Consider the following 20,170-nt stretch of genomic DNA (forward strand, 5'->3'; position numbering starts at 1 on the left):
GTTTTGAGATATAGCACAGTTAACAAACATCTAATCCAGTACGATGATAACCCGGCTCCTATGTTCCAATGTTGGACGGCGTATCATTAAAACGCACGGCTGGAGGCTTTTGAGGACAACAACGTTGGCAGCAGCTAGTAGTCATGACGGTCTATAGTTTCAAGACATGCTTTGGCAGTACTTAGGAATCCAAGTTCACCTTAGGAGGGTTTATTTGAGATTTTCCTCATTGCAGAACCACTTCCAGTTTACGTCCCAAAGCCAGCTATTGGAGAGCGAAATTGGTTAGGAAGTGTTAAGGTTAGTTGTCGGAATACCAACTTTATACCTCTCAAGATGTAAGCTTTATCCGCTGCTAATTGCAGGTTGAGCCACCAAATTTTTCTTTGTTTGGGTGATCTATTCGCATTTACGTAAGACCACTAACGATCATTTTCAAATCGAGCAGACGTAAATAACCTAACGGGACGTGTACAGACACAAGCACTTTATGGATGTATGAGCAACCTATATGGTTATGGGGAAAAGACTACATAATATACTGCTTGCGTGAAAATAGTAGTAGATAAGTGTTCATTCCCGTCGTACACACAGCTTTATAGTGGAGTTTTAGAATGGTTTTTATATTTTTCTTGGTCTCAGCTTTGCATGCAATTAATCACATCATTAGCGTCTTCACCGCCTTGCTTCCTACTCCGAGGTTTAATTACTATGCTTCTTCGTTGATTGCTAGCCAAATTTTTAGCAATGCGAAAATTCAGTGCACTCCAGGTCAGACAGGTTCTCTCACATATTACCTTTACTCCAGGGCAGTAGAACGTTCTGCAGTTTACAAAAATGATGCATTTCTTATGCATGTAATGCTTGCCTTACAATATGCTGGCCTTTTTTTGATTCTGTCGTTTGTTATATCCTAAAAAATGAAGGGATTGAAGGTTGATAGACCACTATCACATGAAAATTATTTTTGGTGAATTTCTGTCTTTTGTGCCTCAACCAGGAGTGATGAGAAATTTTGTGGTTCAAATTGTAATAACCCCACTGTTCATCGTTTCTTTCTTCTTATCTTGGCATCGAAATGTCAAAACGTTAATCGGAGTAAAAGAAAATCCACGTAACTGTTTATGAGATGTTGCTAATCGTCATTCTCTTCTTATCATCTTTGTTACTACTAGGACTTGATGTCGTTGTAAACAAGTCGAACAACATTAAGGCACCACCGGAGCAGTTTCCTCATGAACCATATAGGCCTGGAAAGTCGGATTTGTTGTCGTTCTTAGGGGCTGGTTTAGGAGTCGCACTTACTGTGCTTGCCGTGGTAAGGGATTTATAGTAACATGTGATTTTTTTTCTTTTTGTGCACTCTATACCCATGTGTTGGGTACGGCAAAAATAACTACTCAAGTTAGACATGTCAGTGCCCGTGCTGTGGATGAACACGTCGGTGGAGTGTTGTTAGGTGGCGGTTTTGCTATCAGCTGGTTGGGCGACTAACATTACTTCATTGTTGTCAAGTGTTTTCAAAGATAGTAGATCTGTTGTGATCATTACACCGAGGCCTTCTTATTGTTCGACGAGCGCTCATCTTAGATCGAAAGGCGACCCTGCTGTGCATTTCGAGCGTAACAGCTCCTGTTTCAACATTGAAGTGAAAACCACTTGGCGGGCTCACCTCTGAACATTAGAGTACACGTGAATTAGAACGAGAACATCCATATATCTTCTTTTACAAGACGTTCCACATGGGAATACCTTTCGTTATCCTTTCGTTTTTGGTGGAGGAGTGATAATAACGTTGTTCTTAGAATTCGGGATGCATTTTTACGAAGTTTATCAAAAGTTCGCTTACAGTTGTACCGTTGGATCCATACGGTCGATGGTTCGAAAGCGCAACGGCAGCCCCAGCGCAAACCAAGCCTTTCGTCATTCCGGGGTCGATAAGTTGGTACCAGAACTTCTCTGGGAGGATAAAAACACTGGCTTGATGATCGGCTGGCCCTCGCAAGTCATTATATAGGCCAACACGCGTTTCAAAACCTCAACGACTACGAATTGCAGTAAAAACGCGTAAGCACATCCCAAGTGGATTGATACGCCAGTGACTCTATCCTTTTATTAAATTTGCATAATGCATAATACGAATTTGTCGATGTTAGAGTCTGTCTATGAAAGATGGAGTTAGGAGTGTATATCACGACTATGAGCGTGATGGCACTCCTGCACGAATTTTCCTATGAAACACCTCATAAAGCCACTCATGTATACGCGCCGGTTCCCTAAACAACCTATCTATTAGTTTTAGTTGAATAGGCAAGTGAGGAAACCTCACGAATATTTTCCACCCGCTCGCAGCCGATTGTACAGGAAAGGCACGTGAAGTTGTGAAGTGCCCCGTAGGAAAATTCGTACAGGAACGTTTCTTCGCATACCGTTTTTGGACGACTTTGGGAGTTGAGCGTAGTCACCCTCAGCCACAAGGTCACCAATTTTGTAAGCTGATCGAAGAATTAAGCGATAGAGATTGCAATCTGGAGTCTTGGTTAACTTTCGTGAACTTCTTCAACACCTTGTCTGTCTGCATTTTGTGGATAGGAAGTTCTTGCTTGTACACCTTGTTTATTTGATTTTTATTACCGTTTTAAATGTGGGAGTTGTTTCTGCCGTACCCTTTATACGACATACTACTCTTCTTCACCTAGCTTTTTAATTCAGACGTTTTACAACGACATATTTGGAGAGAGTCCAGTGAAGAAGGTTACCTTAAAAGATGCTCATCATCATGAACTACCTAAGGAATCGTCACAGGTAAACATTCTTTCAACGCGTACGTTTTGAAAGTAGGTTATAGCACGTGTATACATGGCATACAGAGTTGAGGAACATTCTGATTATCCCTAAACTTGACTGGTTTGTCGCGGAATTCTTTTTGTGCGATATTGTACTCAACTTCTAATATCATTCCAAAGTGACTGACCAGTTCATCACAGTGATTCGCTGTTTGTATATTTATTTTCTATTATCTTCTTCAGCGTTTGAACTAAATCAAAATGTCAACAATTGCTTTCTACTTTAGCCTGCAGGTGTTTTGGCTAGGTCCATTAGGGCAGGATGATCGTCGAAAGGTCCGGTGTAGCGTATTCAGTAAGAGTTCCTGCTGTGTTTGCAGGATCAATCGAAGGTCCGAGTCCAAGTGTCAAAAACACTGATTTAACACATTGGCCAACACGCAAGTCACTACATAAGGTGGTTACACAGCTTATGCATAATGGGTTACCAGCTTATGCAGTGCTGGTTACACAGCGCACGTTCGTAAACCCTAAAAGATTCTGAGTTGAAGTAAACGTGGTGGTGCATCCCAAGCAGATTGATTAACGCTAGACAGTTTATCCTTCACTTTAATTTTCAAATGGAGCAAGCAACCAAAATTAGATGTCCCCATTTTGCAGCGCTGTGTTATCGTTGCAATAGACTCTAGTAGGTCTGGAAGGCGATGAATGCATGAAGAAATTTCGCCAACGGGTGTCGACTACTATAGGATTTTGGACCAAAAAAGACTAGATGGCTACTGTTTTACTAAATGTATTCGGGGAGCTGTGAAGAAAACGGTCCTTGTTTTGACGCCAAGGAAGGAGATCGCTTTTGCATCCACTGGGACAAGATTCACTTTTAACTTTGTATTAGGCACCCGTAGTACTGGTGATTACAACCAGGAGAAGTTCGAGAGGAAAGCTGCGTCGTCAGCCGCAATAAGATCGCGAGGACTAATGTAAGTTAAAGATGAAGGAGCTTGGAAAGGCGTGAGCTTGGACAGGAAGGACAGGAACTCAAGTAAAGCCTGTACTCTACTAAGGCAGTATAGCGGCAGGACGAAAAGGTGTTCGTCTGTTGTCAACTGCCAACGATGCGCGGTCGGGGATGCAGTTTTGTCATTTGGTGGGAACATTCCGTCAAGTCGTTGCCTCACCGGCGAGCACCATCTGTCCCTGAACTTGTGCACGTTCAACGACCGACATATTATATCGTGGTTAATGAAGAACCACAGGAGTCGGAGAACACCAGCCGCATGTACAACACCGTTTTGAAGTGGAAACTGGAGACGAGGGGCTGTAATGGGACCCGTCCTGTTCATAATTGCCATCGATGACATCTTGCTAGGAACAGTTGAGAAGTGTCGTCTTAGCACCATCTGCACGTCCCTTGGTCGATCTCTAGTACGCCGACGACGTAGTAACATTCACTTCTAGAAGCGCGAAGTTCCAACATCTTTTGAACTCTGTATCGAAATTACTTGCAGCCTATGGACTGCGTTTCCGCCTTGACAAATGCAAGCAGATTTGGGTATCTTCGAGAGTCTCAACGGGAATCAGGGTAGACGGATAACCTATTGAATACTTGAATAAGTTCTCTTACCTGGGCTGCATGCTGGAAAACGATGACAGAGGTGCTCAACAATGATGCGCTAAGCCCAACTCGGTATTCTCTTTGACCAAACGCGTGGGGTCGACTCTAATCGTCGAAGTCAAGCTGGCAACTTACCTGTCTGCGATTCCCCCATCATGATATACGAATGGCAGACTTGGGAGCACCGTCAGCCGTGTTGGAAAAGTTCGACGTCATGCAGAGAAAGCTGGTTGGACGACTGTTAGACTACTTTTGGTCGATGGTCCGCCGCAACGAAGACTGCGCAGAAGTGGACATGATGTATCGGCAAATGAAACATGAAAAAAAAAATCAACACCTAAATTGGTTGATGATGCCTTCTAAATTACTCACAGAAAATCATCTTCTCTTCTTTGGTCACCGTATAAGGTTATAAGTATACATTCTGATCTTCTAGTCCAAGCTGCACTGAGGATGCTCCCAGACTCAAACTGGAAAAAACGTGCTGGTCGTAAAAAGCAGTTTTGGGTGGGGGTGGTAACAGAAGGTCTGAGGATACTTGGTGTTGACAGTTAGTTCAGTCGAGAAGCAATAATCTGCAGATCATGGAATAGCGATGGATGGATAGATTTATGGGGCCTCTAGCTGAAGATCAAATAGAGGGCTCTAATATGTATAAGGGGGAAACAGCCGCCGAAGATGCTTTAGCCCCTAAGATCCGCCCATCGTTTAAGTCAAGCATGTATATGTTCGTGTACAGGATCATTGGCTATCCACAAGGGCCAGGCGCCGTCCAATTCCTTACTTAACGTAAGCAGGAACTCTATCATCTCTTTGGGAAATGTTTCGAGTTCTTCCAAGTCTTCCTCTGGCCTTGCTCTCATTGGTGGCTTCATGCAGTTCAGCATGTTGCTCCACTTACCATTCGTTCATATATTTCCTAACATGTTTAATTGCTCGGTCCAAATTAATATTCTTTATGTGCGATGCACGGTGAAAGTGCACGAAGGGCAAGCAGCATAGTCAATTGAGAAGTGGAACGGTTTAACTACCCAAGGTTAACGTGCACTTGATCTTTGGATGTACGTGGGATATTGTGTCGAACGGACAGAGATCAGCGCTTCATATTATAGTATATGAGGGAGGGCAACTGCGCAATAGAAAACCCCCTTCATCTTCACTGAATATTGCAATTGCACCATAGGATTCTCATGTTTGCAATTGCACCATAGGATTCTGGAGGAGTTTTTTTTGTGAAGAAAACAAATTTTGGGACAGGAGCATTCAAATTCCATCACAAAATGGAGGAGGTTTGTAGAAAATGAAACAACGTATGCTTCAGACCAAAAAAAAACTTCTTTTATCTCGTCTTCGAGGAATATAGGATGCACAGCATGTAGCATCATTTATGGGATGATCTCTAATAGATCTCTCCAGGTAGCACAGATTGAAGCCGAAGAAGTCAAAGCCGTTGAGCATGATGCACTGCTATCGCACGAAAATGTAGATAATCATCCAACAAGGAGCACAGAACAGTTGGTGCCCAAACTGTCATCAGAACGAAATGAGGAAAGTGGCGAAGTCCGCACTGTCGAGTCAACTCAGGAACAAAGTTCTCATAAGGTTCGGACTGGATTAGCTGTGATAACTTGTAATAGCTTTGTTAATGATTCTAGGAAACACACGAAGATATCTCTTCACGTGAACAGAAGCCTCCATATGCTTCTGAGGAAGGCTCTTCACCTGAAGACAAGCCATCGCATTTCTCCACTGAGAGTTCTTCGCCTGAACACCAAAGTTTTCATGTACATGTTGAACCGGCGCTGTTATCCGAAGATGTATGTTTACAAAAAAGTGTTCTCGGAACTTGACTGGTATGAGGACTAGAGTTGAATGAGTTACAGAAGGGCGAACATGTTTCTACGACTGTCATGCATGAGAATAATGCACCCAACTATTCAAAAGGAGAGAAGGTTGATTCATAATTTAAATATACATCCAAGTCAGATTTATTAGGTTGCTCAATCTTTTGTTTAATGTTGACGATAAAGAGTCTATTGTTGGTGTTTGTATTCATAATAGTGGATGAGGTCGTTGTTTATTGCACCTGAGTTCGTTAACACCTGAACCTTTAACAAATATAGATTTAATGAGCAGCATCAATTGTTTGTCTTGTTAAACTTAGTGAAGATGTACCGAAAACTCGTGAATGTAGAATGGCATACCATGAAACTCCGTGTGATGGAATTTCTCTTAGAATAGATAGGGTCAAGGGCATAGATAAAGAGTATGGGCGCGATTACACTCATCAGAAAAGGTTTTGACGCACTAGATTTTTTTGCAAGGCATCTAACAATGTGTCACATGCACGAGATCTAGCGAATGTGGAGCGTCTCTGAGCGAATGGAGAATCAATAGGCTGGCTATACTGCCTCTACCGCCCGGGAAGTGCAGAGCGCTGTCTACTTTCATAAACGTGAGACGTTGTTAGGTGCCTCGTAGGAGGATCCGATGCGACGAAGCCGTTTCCAATCCCATCTTTCCAAATATGGAGAACTGAGCTCATATTCGTGAACTATACTCGTCGCCCTATTTATTCGTGAGATCCCAGAACCTTCAATTTCGTGGTATACTTCGTTTTATACAACTACAGGGAATACGTGCTGTGGTAAAATTCTCAATGGAGCTTCCTCTTCAGTTTAACTTTATCAATAGTCCGTTGTTATTGGGATTGGTTTCTGTGCGGTCCAAAAGCAGTGGTTTTGGCAACGTCTTCCAGTATAATAGGTACTTTTAGGCCTTCTTTAAAGACACCAACATAATTACGTCACATCAAAATCTACAGTGCAGATATTATTCTTTGAGGCTAATTTTTGATAACGCCGATTTCTACGTCTTTGAATAGGACGTAGACATTGTGTGTTAGTTTTCTCGAACAAATTGTTAAGGTACCAGAATTCGTTGAATACCTCTTGGTTGGAGCAGGAACAGCGGCGTACTATGCATCTTTGGCCATTCGGGCTCGTCATGCAGACGCTAGAGTACTCATGGTGCGCTAGTCCGTTTGTACAGTTGTAATTTCCAGCTGCTGTTCCTTTTTTTTCTGACAGTATTGCACAATTGTTCCGAAATGAAAGGAGTTCATGTACTGTTAGGTAGAAAGTTATTTCAGATTGGTGAAGAAGAGTATCTGCCTTACAATCGACCTCCATTATCGAAAGAATTGTGGTGGTACAGTGATGGGAACGTCGCGAATACTTTGCAGTACACTGGTATAAATGGGAAGAAGCGGGATGTTTTCTTCGAAGCTGATGTAATTATCATACCGTCTGCTCAGAACGACCTGACTTGTGGTACAATTGCGCAGGAGGTCACGGTCGTGATGAGACCCTCGCTAGTTTCGATCGAAGTGCGCAGCTGAGTAAGGGTCTCACCACGCCGTTTTGAGCGCAACCGCTGCAATTGGTTGTACCGGGTCAATTCGTTCTACTAGACACTGCATTCTATCTGTTACTTACGAGTAATAATGCAGTCATTTAACCATAAAACCGCTAGATAACACGCAGTCCGCGTTTTATCTGCTCTATACTTGCTGTTGCAAAGTTGTTGGAATTCACTGCTTCGATGAATCTATAAAATTTAGGGGTTTTTTGTACCACCTGCTGAATTAGCAACCACGGCTCATGGTGGTGTATCATTGCTGAAGGGTCGTCGCGTGAAAAGACTCTGTCCTGATGAGAAAAAAGCATATCTTGACGACAACACATGCGTCAAGTACGACAAGTGTCTGATTGCCACAGGTTAAGCTGTTACTTATTTTTTTTATTCTGTGTTGTGGCCAAAACTATACAAAGAGAAGAAAGAGAATGTTACTGCTGATAAGAGGTTGAAGATAGCGGAGCATTCAGTGGTTTTTCCTAGTTTCTAATATTCCGTTCAACTACCCTTTTAGTTCTTTAGCTTATTTGGTGGTGTAGGAAAGAGGTTCCGCTGCGACTGCACGGTCTGCAACTTTTATCAATATGGATTGGTGTCAGGCGAACAGCAGCTTTCATCTTTTCTTGTTTTAAGTCCGGTGAATGTGAGAGGAGTAGCCAGTCTGTCATGACCGAAGCATTAGGCGCCATTTCTCTGCAGGAGCTCGTTGTGATCCAAGGGTTAGACGCTGCTTTTATAATGAATCAGTTGTTTCGTTTCGTTTGAAGACGAGAAATTTCTTTGATCCGTATCCACCTATTACATTCACAAAACTACTAATCGTATCAGAACTTGAGCTCAACTTTTCCACTACTTTCCAATTTTTCAAACTTTTTTATGGATTTCACTTTTGTCAAACGATTTGATTTCCCTTGTAATTCGAAGGCCTTTCATCGACTGCTAAAAGAAATATCCAACTTCACAAAATACATAACAAGCTGGACCTCTCTAAAAACTAGAGAATGAGAGTTGCTCAGTTTTAGACGCGCTAGGAATCTCTCACCTTACATTCCGACTTTGACCAAGTGTATCTTTACCTTTTGTACTTATCAAAACATTTGTGTTGAGTGCTCGTATACGAAATGGTTGTCACAACGGTGTACTAGTATACTACTATACTATACTGTACTAGTGTTTCTCTAGTTTCACAAACTAATCTTTCTTTCTCCCTTGATGTTATTTTGATAGTACCATTAACTCACCGCTAATTCTCTAAATACTTTCCGCAGTTCTCGCATAATCTTTTAACAGTGCCATTCCTCCCGCATTTCGTATATTTCATGGGTTGCAGACACAGACAACCGCCAAACCGCATTATGAGCTAGAATATGTGTGACAGTCACACACTTGTGAAGTACGAATATTTTCTGCAACAAAACGATGAGGATGAGGGATGTATGGAGCTGCTCCATCCTGGATGTTATTTTTAGTGAACTGGAGTTAGGGTCAGTGCAAACTAGTGAGGAACTTACGAATTTAGCGGTCTAAATTGAAAATAGAACAAGATTTTCTTCTCTCTAAAGAAAGAATAGACTCGGAGACGTTAAGCTGCTGACTGAAACAAGACTTTCATCTTACAACCTGGTAGGGTACGATATCTGGTGGGGTACACTATCCGAAAATAGATGCACTAACATAGCAACAATTTTGCATAACGTTGATTTTTGGATATTTTACTTTGTGCTTTATGCTTCCAGGTGGGAAGCCAAAAACATTACCAGAGCTGGAGAATTCTGCAGAAGTGCGAGACAAGGTTGTATATTTACGAGGGGTACGTTTATCTGCTACGACACTATTAATTTATTAAACTACTATTCGTTTTGGTTCAAGGTTGAAGATTATCGGAAGTTGGAATCGATGTGTTCCTCGTCAAATTCGATTACTGTTGTTGGTGGAGGTTTTCTTGGTTCTGAGCTAGCATACAGCATTCATCGAAAGTATGGAAACGTGGAAGTCAACCAGGTTTGAGGATATTCTTGAAGGCGAAGCTTTTTTATTTCCTCTACATTTTATAGTTGGTTGCGGAGGACGGACTTCTCAGTGGTATACTTCCTGACTATCTTTCTAGCAAGGCTGCTGAATCTCTTCGAGAGAATGGTGTTAATGTGATCACTAACGCAAAAGTAGTTTTTTTTTTTAATTTGTTCCTTTCTATCCTACAAATGTGTTTCATGGATTTAGTTGGTTTGTTATTTACAGATTACCTCGGCGTGTGTAAAAGACGCTAAAGTAGTGCTTGAGGTGATTTTGTCTTTTCTGCATGCATATTCCTGTTTTCGTTCCTGGAGTTAGTATGTGTCATGGTTCAACGGGGTGGCAGGTACACCTTTTAGACTTTCACCGCACTGAATACCACACATCGGTTTACTCCTTATATGTTCTCCTCTACCACAATTCTGGCTTTAAGGCAACTCAGGTCCATACAAGCCTAGTCCAAATATATGGCGAAGGTGTCGTTTCTCAAAACGTAAGTACAACATTTTCCGACAAATTCAACAATGCTGAACGTTGTGGAGGAGGGAGAAGCTGTATACAACCACAAGGGAAACAACAACCACGCTTGGTATTCACCAGAACACTATTGCTCGTGGCCTAGCAAAGATTAACAAGGTCCAGAAACTCGGTCGATGGGTACACCACGAGCTGCGGGCATTCGACCTTGTGAGAAGGAAAGGCACATGTCTTTTCTGCTATTTCTTTCCTGAAGAGACTCGGATTCTTAAGATGTTAATCGCAAGAGTTGAGAGGTCGGTCACAACCCAAGAGGGTGTCGAAATCTTGTTGCTGATGCTAGAGTGCAATGAAGTACTGGCAGCTCCTGCTAAAAGTTCTAGTTATTAACGTCTACATTTACGTTATCCGGCTGAAAAATTAAAAGCCCACAGTGAGCGAACACCCTTGCAGCTGTTCGAAATCGCTTCTCACCCCGACCACACACGTGAGACTTAAAAGATAGAGATGGGTGTAGCGAGTTACGGCTGCCTCGTAATCCCGAAGGCTGGTTGTAGGCGCTCCTTCGATTACTGATTGCTGCTACTGCTTTTGTTTTCAGCAAATTATTTCCTCCCGAATCTTTATTACTTCTTCCATACTGAAATCTTTCGATTAATGTATCTTGGATAGGCAAATGAATGAAGTTTTCCTTTCAGGTCAATGGCACCCAGAAGATGACATCTGACTGTGTAGTTGTTGCAATCGGAGTCGAACCTGACACTTCGATCGCGAAAGCTTCTGGCTTGGAGGTGCGTGTAGGAATTAATTTTTCTTTAGCCATAGAAAACGCATACTCCTGCTAGAGAACCATTCGGATGTTAGGGTGATGCAGTCGTTCTACGGTTAGATCGGTAAGCTAACAAAAGATAAAGCTGTTGACTCCAACTGTACTCAGGCGTAGAGATGATAAATGCCAAAGACTGCTAATTGAACAACTTTGCCACTGCACGACTAGTGACTTCTGTCTATTCGCTTTTTGCAGTCATCCGCATGCATCCGTTGCCTCCGTTCTCTGATCCTCGCTTATTGAAGCATTAGGTAAAATTCATGTCAATTATCTGAAGGTGTTGAGTTTACTCCACTTTTACCCACACATACTGTGGAACATTCGACAAAAACCTAGATTTTGGGTAGTAGATTGCGAATCCCCTCATTGTACCACTCATCCTTTCCTAATCGTCGTAAAGACGATGTTGTAACGGTTAGGGTCGGCTCCGGACCATCGCGAACTGCAAGGATGAGCGATGCTAGCAAGGGTCCCTCTTTGACCCTAACCACCACGCTGTACTGCTGTATTGCTTCGAGCTCAGCCGCTTGCGACTGCTTGCCGTTTGACCACGACCCCCCCACTATAAAGGTAAATGCGCGCCACCAGTGTTCGATACGGTCCAAAGCTGAAAAGCCATTTCATACTCCAAGGTCGATAAATTTATACCAAATTTGCCTAGAATTCAATTCACCGTTTTGAATTGAAGTCGAACAGTCCATACGCTGTCATTTTTATATTATATTCGTATCAACCTTTCGTAGTGTTCTGCCTCCACCCTTTTCGATTTCAGTGGTTTAAAATCCAGCTCAGAACTGATTGTGAAACGTGCTGAAGAAGTTAATAAAGTTTTTCAAAAGCCTTTATTTGTTATTCAGGTAGATGATCGAATTGGTGGCATAGTAACGGATACCGAGCTGCGCGTCCGATCTGGAGTATGGGCAGCTGGGGATGCGGCCTCTTTTTATGACAGATCTCTCGGCCGACGTCGTATTGAACATTGGGAGAATGCTCAAGTAAGCACTCTTTACTTCTGTGCTTGAAATACACAAGACTCATCCTTTAAGATAAGTGGAAGGCTAGCTGGGGAGAATATGACAGGTGCTGGCAAAGCTTTCTGGTTGGTTCCCCTCCTTGTCATTTGTTCCTAATCACGTTATGTATCAGGAAAATAAATAGCATTTTACAGCAGACACATTGTATGAGGCTCATTGCACGGTTGTTTGAGGAAAAAGTAGAATTTACACGCATGTTAATAGAATCCGTCGTTTCCTTTTAGCTGTGATATCTGCTTCGTGGTGAAATCGATAATTACGACTTTAAGGTACCAGCCGTCATTCTTCACGAAGATTGCACCAAGTTGGCACATCAATGCTGTAGGAAACACAGACTCATCCTTAAACACTGTATCGGTATTTGCGAAAGATGTTGGTGTCTCTGTTTGTTCTATTTCTGCTAAAGGTAGAGCACTAGTAAATCGACGATGTCGTGATATCAGCACGAGTAGGCATGGGCAGGGGTGTAGTTCACGACGATGAACGTGATTGTGCTCAATTCCAACTAGTAATCCAGAAGAAAGCGTGTGAAACAGCCTTTAATGCATTGGTCCCTCCAACGATACAAGTTATTACGAGTAGTTGAACGACGTCAGACTGCAATGCGATTGCGATTGTGCACGTAGAAGAGCTTCTGCTGCGTATTTGAGTTACATTACTTTGCAGACGTTTTACGACGAAAGAATTGCTCCCATTCTATCGCGCAGTTGCATCTTAGGCGGACGGATGCAACGAAGGCTGTTTTTGATGCCACCTTTTTTCTTGGTTACTAGGCGGATTGTAATCACGCTCATAGTCGTGGACTACACCTCTGGTCATATCTATTCGTGGAGAGGTTACAATATAATCAATTTCGTACTTTACCCCTAAACGCACATTAAATGCTCAGATTTTCTCTGCGTGATATCAAGAGTTTTGCAGGCTAGTGACAAGGAGAATTATGATCGTGGAGTAGTATTCTATAAAGGAGAAGATGGAAAGGTACTTTGCAATTACTTCCAAAATACTTCCGAGCTCTGAAGTAAAGTTAGTTCGAAAGTTTCGATTCGTGGAAACAGGCGAGCGACTCAAATTTCTCCCCTAGTATTGTCAAAGATGCGCATCTTTGACAATACTAGGGGAGAAATTTGAGTCGTCTATCTTTCTATTACGGAAAAATCTGTATTTTTAGAATCAGCCCATTTTCCGTGGTCTATCGCTTCAAATTTTGGGGGCTCTGTTTCAGTAATATGGACAAGAACATATCCTTCTTTTGAGGTGGTTGGAGTACTCCTTCTAAACGTTTTCGGATCAGGAGTAGATGTTGCTCGTCGCATCATCGAAGAAGGGAGAAGTATAGAAGACTTCCAACAACTCGCCAAGCTCTTCTCCCTTTATAAGCTTGCTCAAACAGAAGATAAGGAAAATTAGGTTGCATTGTTAGTTTAGTCATAAATTGTTGCTAGTCTTGATAGGTTGTAGGTTTTAGGCCGTCCATTATCGTTATCGTTGTTGATTTTTTAAAATTTTATTGCTTCTTACCCATCGAAATCTCTTGTCATTTCTAGTAGCTGAATGATTCAGTCGTTTTGAGAGCAAAAAGTATTTTCGCAAACTTAACTTTCTCCTTTGTTAACATTACATATTAACTAACGTTATTTACTGTACTGCAGCTGTCATTCGTTGTACCGAACTTGTTTATATTTACTTGTTGTCATAAACCACATTTTATCGTTTCGTTCAACATCCCCACACAAATTCCGCACATTTTTGTTGGGATGCATGTTGTATGTATGCTCAAAAGTAGACGCTGGAAATTGTGGAAATTTTAGTACTTAACTCACAATTGTGGTTGCTTTAGTGAATTTTCGCTCATATGTTTTGGTTCAAAAATTTGGCGCAAGAATGTGTGCTGTTGAAAATTGGTCTTTTGTGTCTATTTCAGCTAGGCGAATGAGTATGTTTTGCCACGCATTGAGCCTAACCAAATAATAATTTATTCGTCTGTCTTTTTTGGGTTCCTTACATATAGCATAAGTATGCACACAATACTTGTGTCTGAGCGCCAATAACAATGCGAATTCAAGAAAGTATGTAGATTTTCCGAAAGTGTAGTAGTCGCCACAATCAAAACGCATTGCGTTAGAATATTTCCAGAACCGACCAAGTATGGATTTTCCATTATTCCGGTTATTTCCTCTGTTTCATGACCGCAGTGATTTTTCCGAAACATTCGCAAACTAGTCCTGCAATGAACATTTTGAATAATTTATGTTTGGGTTTTGAAAACAAGATCAGAGAAATTTTGAACTGTTTGAACTGTTCAATGAGTAAAATATCCTTGGCTTCTTCATTTCATTGAAAGACACTCGAAGGCAGCATACTACGAATCTGACGTGGTGAGGAAAAGCTAGAGATTTATTTATTTATTTATTCAAACACCTGCAGGTGTGACATAAAACAGAAAAAAAAACAAGATGGAACAGAGTTCACTAGAATTTCGCCTGAATTTTACACAACAAGGCTGGCCCTTCAAAGCATGAGGAGTGGTGGGTTGGCAGGTCATTCTCTTGCTACAGAGGGTGAGAAATCCTCACGCGAGATCCTTTTCCCAGACCCAGAACGCTACGGTAGATAAACGGATACCAAGGTTTGGGTAACCAACTTAACCTCGAACGGAAGAATCTGTCAGGGACCCTTAGCGAACGGGTGGGGGGACCTCGAGCGCAAGGGCTCACCAACTTTGCTGCCCTTGAGATGGAGTTGTAGATTGCAGAATCAAGTGCGGTTTCTCTCAAATCTCCTTGATCGTCGTAAATAACGGTATGGAAGACTGCGTTTTCACGACGATTTCAGTTGCAACGCACCACCTTCGTGCACGCGCCGCATCCGAATGAGAGTAGTCGAAGATGAGTGATGTCTTCCCTCCAGCCTACCTTTAAGAAACCAATTAATAGGCTGTTGAGGGGACCACAAAAAGGCGCGTTCTAACGTACCTCATAGGAACTAAAGGGTTTCCTACGCCGTTTTTTTTTTCAAAGACGATTAGGGAGAAATGAGCGGAGCCACGTCGGATTCTGCTATCTACAACCCCTTCCCTAGCTTTTCTCGCGAATTCCTTCACCTTCGTAGTATATTGCCTCTAAATTGTCGTAGCAATTCAATCATAGCGATCACCGACAAGCTGAACGTACATAGAAAAAGGAGGAGAACTAGTCTACGATGAAAAAAAAATAATACTCTTCATTTTCAACCGTTAGGTTTCAATATTTACAGCTAGAGGCGACACATAAAGTAGGTAGGATTGTTGTAATTCGGAAATGAAGTGCTTCGATTCTGGGAATTGTGGCTTAGTCTGTAACCTTCTCCAGTTTGGCTTCAAAACCAGTTCCAAGTTTGACTTGTTTATCATAGTCTCAGCCATTGTACATTTGTACCATTGCGTGGATATGTTTTTTAAAGATGAAAAACGATAAATGGGTATTTTTATTATGCCCAGTTATGTAGTTACAGTCTAGAGTATGGATAGGGTAAGTTCAATGTTTTCGCTCCTCCTCGAATCCAACTCCAGGCACATACTGTTCGCGTTTATTGTGAAAAAGCGAATGATTACCGTCTCCCCATGGAAAGGGCTGAAATCAAATACGGATTACTAACAGGTCATCACTCTTGTATTGCTGCATTTTGGATGCGCATTGCAATTAACATTGCAACAAACCTTGTTTCTGACGTTAAGGAACCTGTACGGAATGTATTTAGGACGCTCCTTGTCCCTGCGTGCAACGTGATCCCTGTAGGCTACGAACATTCCCATGGCAAGACATGGAATTGAAGCAAAAAGGAAAATTTTCATGAACACTTTTCTTGACACTGTAAAGGCAAATAGCACTTCCTTTGAACATTGGAACATACTCAACTGTTTGAAATAAAGTTGAAAAAAGAGGAACAAAACCAAGAAAAAATCTCCTACACTCTCCGTGTCTTAGAGTCTCGGTCATGGAATTTTTGAAACGATCGAAATTATCACCGCCGCGTAAAAATACAGTTCTTGTTTGCGCCGTTTGTGCAATGCCATTTGAAAGCAGCCGACGTAAACCTGACATCAGTGAGAATGATGCTCACTTTGATGAGATCCAAACCATCAAAGCAACATCTTTTTCTTCCGAGTTCTGTTTGGATAGTTGCAGTCAACCTCTGATTGTGCCAAACAATCCCAGTGGTAAACAGTGTTGTTCTATTTCCCGCAACTTCATTGAAGGCAGCATACCAATTGACGATGTTACGATCTCTCATGGATAACAATTTCTTCATATAAAATTGTGGATCAGGGATCGTCAATTTTGTGGTATGGTGACTGCAACTAAAACAAAACAGAACTCGGAAGAAAAAGATCGCGACGAACTCAGGACGCCTTAACCTTGATATCTTCTGTGATTATTATGGAAGCTTTGATGCGGTTCATAGTCGGGTCAGGACGACAGGAAGCTCGACGATGATGACTGATGCCACCTCGATTTCAACCGCCAGTTACACCGCGCACTTTGAGCGCTGCCGCCTACACAACTACAGCGAGGTTCTTGCTGTTTTGACCTGGCTGTAGTCTATATGTGCCTTAGTATGTACTGGACTTGGCCCCCTCACTCGAGCCACTGGAAAGGCGCGGAAGAGGAGTCTGGCAAGTAGAAAGACAGTCACCATTCTCATTATCAATATCCTTCTCGTTCATAACTTCATAATCGATCGAGGATAGTGCGGTCTTTTTACGCAAGATATCGATTTTATTTTGGAAATTATTATTTGATGAGAGTCGGCATACTAGTTCCTTAAGCGCGTCAATTACTGCAAATCCAGAAAATGTTTGATTAACGGTAGTTTTCGGAAACTTTTTAACTGAACTCGAAGAGTCCCTCAGCTCCACTACCACGGATGATCGCTGCATATGATAGTTTTGTGCCGATTACAGCGGTATGACCAGTGGTCTTGTTGTTCTAAGCTAACGTTCTTTCGAACAACATTTTAAAACCATGTGTCTCATTTGCTGAAGCATATCCGTCTTTATGGAAACCGTTCTATAGTGCTTTATCTTCAAATAGTATGCTTCGTATTAGGTTAGGATGTAGTATTAAAGATGTGGTATTAGAGATGTAATTCGTGAATGATTTTTTCTAACTGGTAAATGCACGCAGAAATAAGAAAATAATTCCAAAATGTCATATATCATTCGAAAGTCAGATCATTGCTTCATGTTATGACTGTGTTATTCTGACTTTTTAATTCCTTTCTTTTTTCTTCCGCAATTCTTGCCGTTTCGGACGATTTGAATGGAGTGGACAAAGTGGAGCAGTTTCGTCGCGATCTGGTTTTTTTTTTGCATTTAATCGAGGCAACAAGGCCGCTAAAGCTGAAATTTTTGCTGTTCCCAGGGGAGTGCTTGAAAATAGCGCTTGGCATTGGTCCTCGCGCTTCCAAATTGGGAATTTTGAAGCGGAAGACCTCGAAAACATTGGGTCACACATCGGGTAACTGTCTTGGTTGATAGAAAATTCGCTCTTTCTTATTAGAAAAAACAACTATTGCGAGTTAATCAAAAGTTCACCCTCTACTCTTGTTCTTGCATCGTTTCGAAAACATTCATGCATTGTTCAATAGTTTTTCTATGCGGCTTACTTTTTTCGGTTTTCAATGCTTTCTTTTCGTCCTTTTCATGTCTTCCCACAAATTTCAAGATTTTTTTGTTTTTCCAATCTAATTTTTCATGCCTCTTTTAAAGCCTTCCGTGGTCAGCAAAAGCAGCTTTAGCAGCCTCATCACCGCGATTAGTTGCAGAAGAACTGAAGGCGTTGAAAATGCCCAGACACTCCATTCCAATGATCTGAAAAAGCCAGAGTCAACAGAATTGTGAAATAAGAACAGGGCTTTTTTGTAGAATTAAAAAAAAAATCCTCTACAGTACGATATGTAACATAAATTTCTTTGTTTGTGTGTGCATCCTCCATTTTAGAAAAATCTAAAAATTTGAAAAAAAAAACTAAAAAAAAACTTAAAACTTATTCCTCAACACAGTAAATCATGTATCACTAGACAGAATTCAGGGGTTTTCCATTTTTTCACTCCATTTATTCTTCCATGCCAAAGGTCCACATTTGGATTGCAATGTCCTTACAATTTTACTAATATATAGCTCACTTTAAAAAAGAAGTAGTTTGTAGAGTACAGAAAAGACGAAAGAAAGTTCGAATTCCTGAAAACTGGTATTGGAGAGTTTAGGACCTCCAGAATCTGAAAAGGAAATATAATTCGAGGGGAATTTTTCAGAACTCGAGAAGAAGTCTTCGGGATGTGAAAGTTCGCAGTGAACATATTACATGGGTTCTTCGGTGTAGCGCAGTTGGTAAGAGCTTTCATGCCTTCGGGATCAACAATCGATGCCGGTGTTGTCTGAGAGGATAAAAACACTGACTTGATAGATGAGCTGACCTCCCCCCTTGAGTCGTTGTATAGGCTTGTATGGGCTGGACACGGGTTCGTAGACTTCAACCGCTTCTGAGTTGAAGTGAACGCATTCGTAGATCCTAGGCGGATTGATTGACGCCAGACGCTTATGCTCCAACTCCATGTTTGTTGCCTTTGATCGCAGCGGTCCGTTACAAAGAGAAAATCCTTCCAACGATCGGTTGAGAGTTGAGTGCTTAAGGAAGTGAGATTACATGCCCGTTAAGACACACCATCGGCTCGATCAGACAATCATCCCCGACTCATCTAATTACTCTTCAGCCACCATTCATCTCGGAACGCAGCCGGTCAACGCGCGCCGTCACCTCAGCTCTGCTCCAGCAAGCGGACTACGCAGAGCAGGTTGGCCTGAAGTCGTCCTTGAGCGGTCTTAGTCACGTCCGCGGCGCAACCAGCTGCGAAGCGGCGTTTCCGTTTGAACAGTGCGCGCAGTTTGCTGTGGCGCTTATCACCAAAATCGCTACTCATCATTCGGCCAAATCGATAGGTCCTCGGTTTACCAGCTGGCGCTGTGGTGCGGTTTTCTGCAGCTCATCCCCGGCGACCTCGTCTTCTTTTTGGTCGCTCTAAGGGTTTTGCCAAGATGGATCGAGTTCATCGCAAATGTATGGATTAACGATGCTGTGTTCGTGCCTGCACGTGCCATCCTTGAACTCGTGTCCATCTTGTGCTGTTATTCTTTCCTCTCTAATTAATGCTGGCATTCCCTCTTGAGAAGCCGTTATTTTCCGAGTCTGAGAAATTTGAAACCAGAAGCTGTCGAATGCCCTTTCTTTCACCACTCATTCAAATGGAGATTGATTGTTTTTGAAAATTAAGACTTCAATGGATCCATCGAGCCTTCCACCAGTTATCACCACAAAATTTGCTTTTCACTACACTGTTAGCCGCCTCAGATGCTCCGCTGCGCCTCAGTTACTGTTACCCTTTTAGGCAGCCGTCCAGATCGGTGATTAATCGCAGTAATTAAACGCACATTGTTGCTGAGTAGCTGCGAATCTTAGTAGTGAGAGTAAAATTAGTCGTTACGATTTGTTCCTTGAAAATAACCGTCTTGTGGTGCCGGAAGCTGTCACATTTCGTTTTTTTTTTCTGTGTGAGCTTCACAACAACGCACTTCTTCGCTATTTATTCCTTCCGAATTAAATGCAGCTTTTTATCTACTTTATTCTTCTTTTTCACTTTTTTTCCTCTTCTATCCCGCACGCACAACATTTATGTGTAATAATTGACGTCAAAGATCCTGATTTTGGATAAAGCAAATCTCGTGTCCCCAAGGTTCTGCAAGGCTAATTTATTACGTTTCTAAACCAGATTCGATCTGTTTTCCGACAATACCACCGCAGCTGATGTTTATACTGCCGTCCAGAATTTTAATAGGCTTGAGTTTCCTATTATTTTTCCTATTTACTATTTCTATTGGGCAGGGTTTAAAGCTTTTTAGCTGTTTTCACATGCGTTGAAAAATATTAAAATGATAATTAATGAAATAAACACTACAATAACT

General features: G+C 41.8%; 4 protein-coding genes across 5 annotated transcripts; 1 reads left to right on the top strand and 3 right to left on the bottom strand.

Moving 5' to 3' along the window:
* Positions 1 to 43: 43 nt before the first annotated feature.
* Positions 44 to 13,581, top strand: RB195_009986 (uncharacterized protein; the record flags this gene model as incomplete). The annotated part of the gene is made up of 20 exons (XM_064190779.1): positions 44 to 149; positions 236 to 300; positions 1,214 to 1,318; positions 2,713 to 2,805; positions 5,818 to 6,003; positions 6,057 to 6,218; positions 6,285 to 6,353; positions 7,329 to 7,430; positions 7,553 to 7,693; positions 8,024 to 8,180; positions 9,555 to 9,628; positions 9,688 to 9,819; positions 9,873 to 9,980; positions 10,057 to 10,098; positions 11,007 to 11,099; positions 11,995 to 12,132; positions 12,184 to 12,236; positions 12,441 to 12,543; positions 13,093 to 13,152; positions 13,429 to 13,581. The coding sequence occupies 20 exons, from the start codon at positions 44 to 46 to the stop codon at positions 13,579 to 13,581; spliced, it is 2,142 nt and encodes a 713-aa protein (XP_064048362.1).
* On the bottom strand, positions 3,701 to 4,234 carry RB195_009987 (uncharacterized protein; the record flags this gene model as incomplete). Its single annotated transcript, XM_064190780.1, has 1 exon — positions 3,701 to 4,234. One exon carries the CDS (start codon positions 4,232 to 4,234, stop codon positions 3,701 to 3,703), a length of 534 nt encoding a protein of 177 aa, XP_064048363.1.
* A 2,105-nt stretch (positions 13,582 to 15,686) lies between the features above and the next one.
* RB195_009988 (uncharacterized protein) lies at positions 15,687 to 16,253 on the bottom strand (the record flags this gene model as incomplete). Of its 2 annotated transcripts, none has more annotated exons than XM_013441748.2 (3): positions 15,687 to 15,782; positions 15,869 to 16,020; positions 16,121 to 16,253. In XM_013441748.2, the coding sequence occupies 3 exons, from the start codon at positions 16,251 to 16,253 to the stop codon at positions 15,687 to 15,689; spliced, it is 381 nt and encodes a 126-aa protein (XP_013297202.2). The 2 variants fall into 2 exon arrangements, with proteins under 2 accessions (XP_013297202.2, XP_064048364.1); XM_064190781.1 differs by having other exon boundaries at positions 16,121 to 16,148.
* A 1,661-nt stretch (positions 16,254 to 17,914) lies between these two features.
* Positions 17,915 to 18,766, bottom strand: RB195_009989 (uncharacterized protein; the record flags this gene model as incomplete). Its single annotated transcript, XM_064190782.1, has 2 exons — positions 17,915 to 18,022; positions 18,611 to 18,766. 2 exons carry the CDS (start codon positions 18,764 to 18,766, stop codon positions 17,915 to 17,917), a joined length of 264 nt encoding a protein of 87 aa, XP_064048365.1.
* Positions 18,767 to 20,170: the final 1,404 nt, after the last annotated feature.

Source organism: Necator americanus, chromosome III, assembly GCF_031761385.1.
Source record: "Necator americanus strain Aroian chromosome III, whole genome shotgun sequence".
NCBI classification, from domain to species: domain Eukaryota; kingdom Metazoa; phylum Nematoda; class Chromadorea; order Rhabditida; family Ancylostomatidae; genus Necator; species Necator americanus.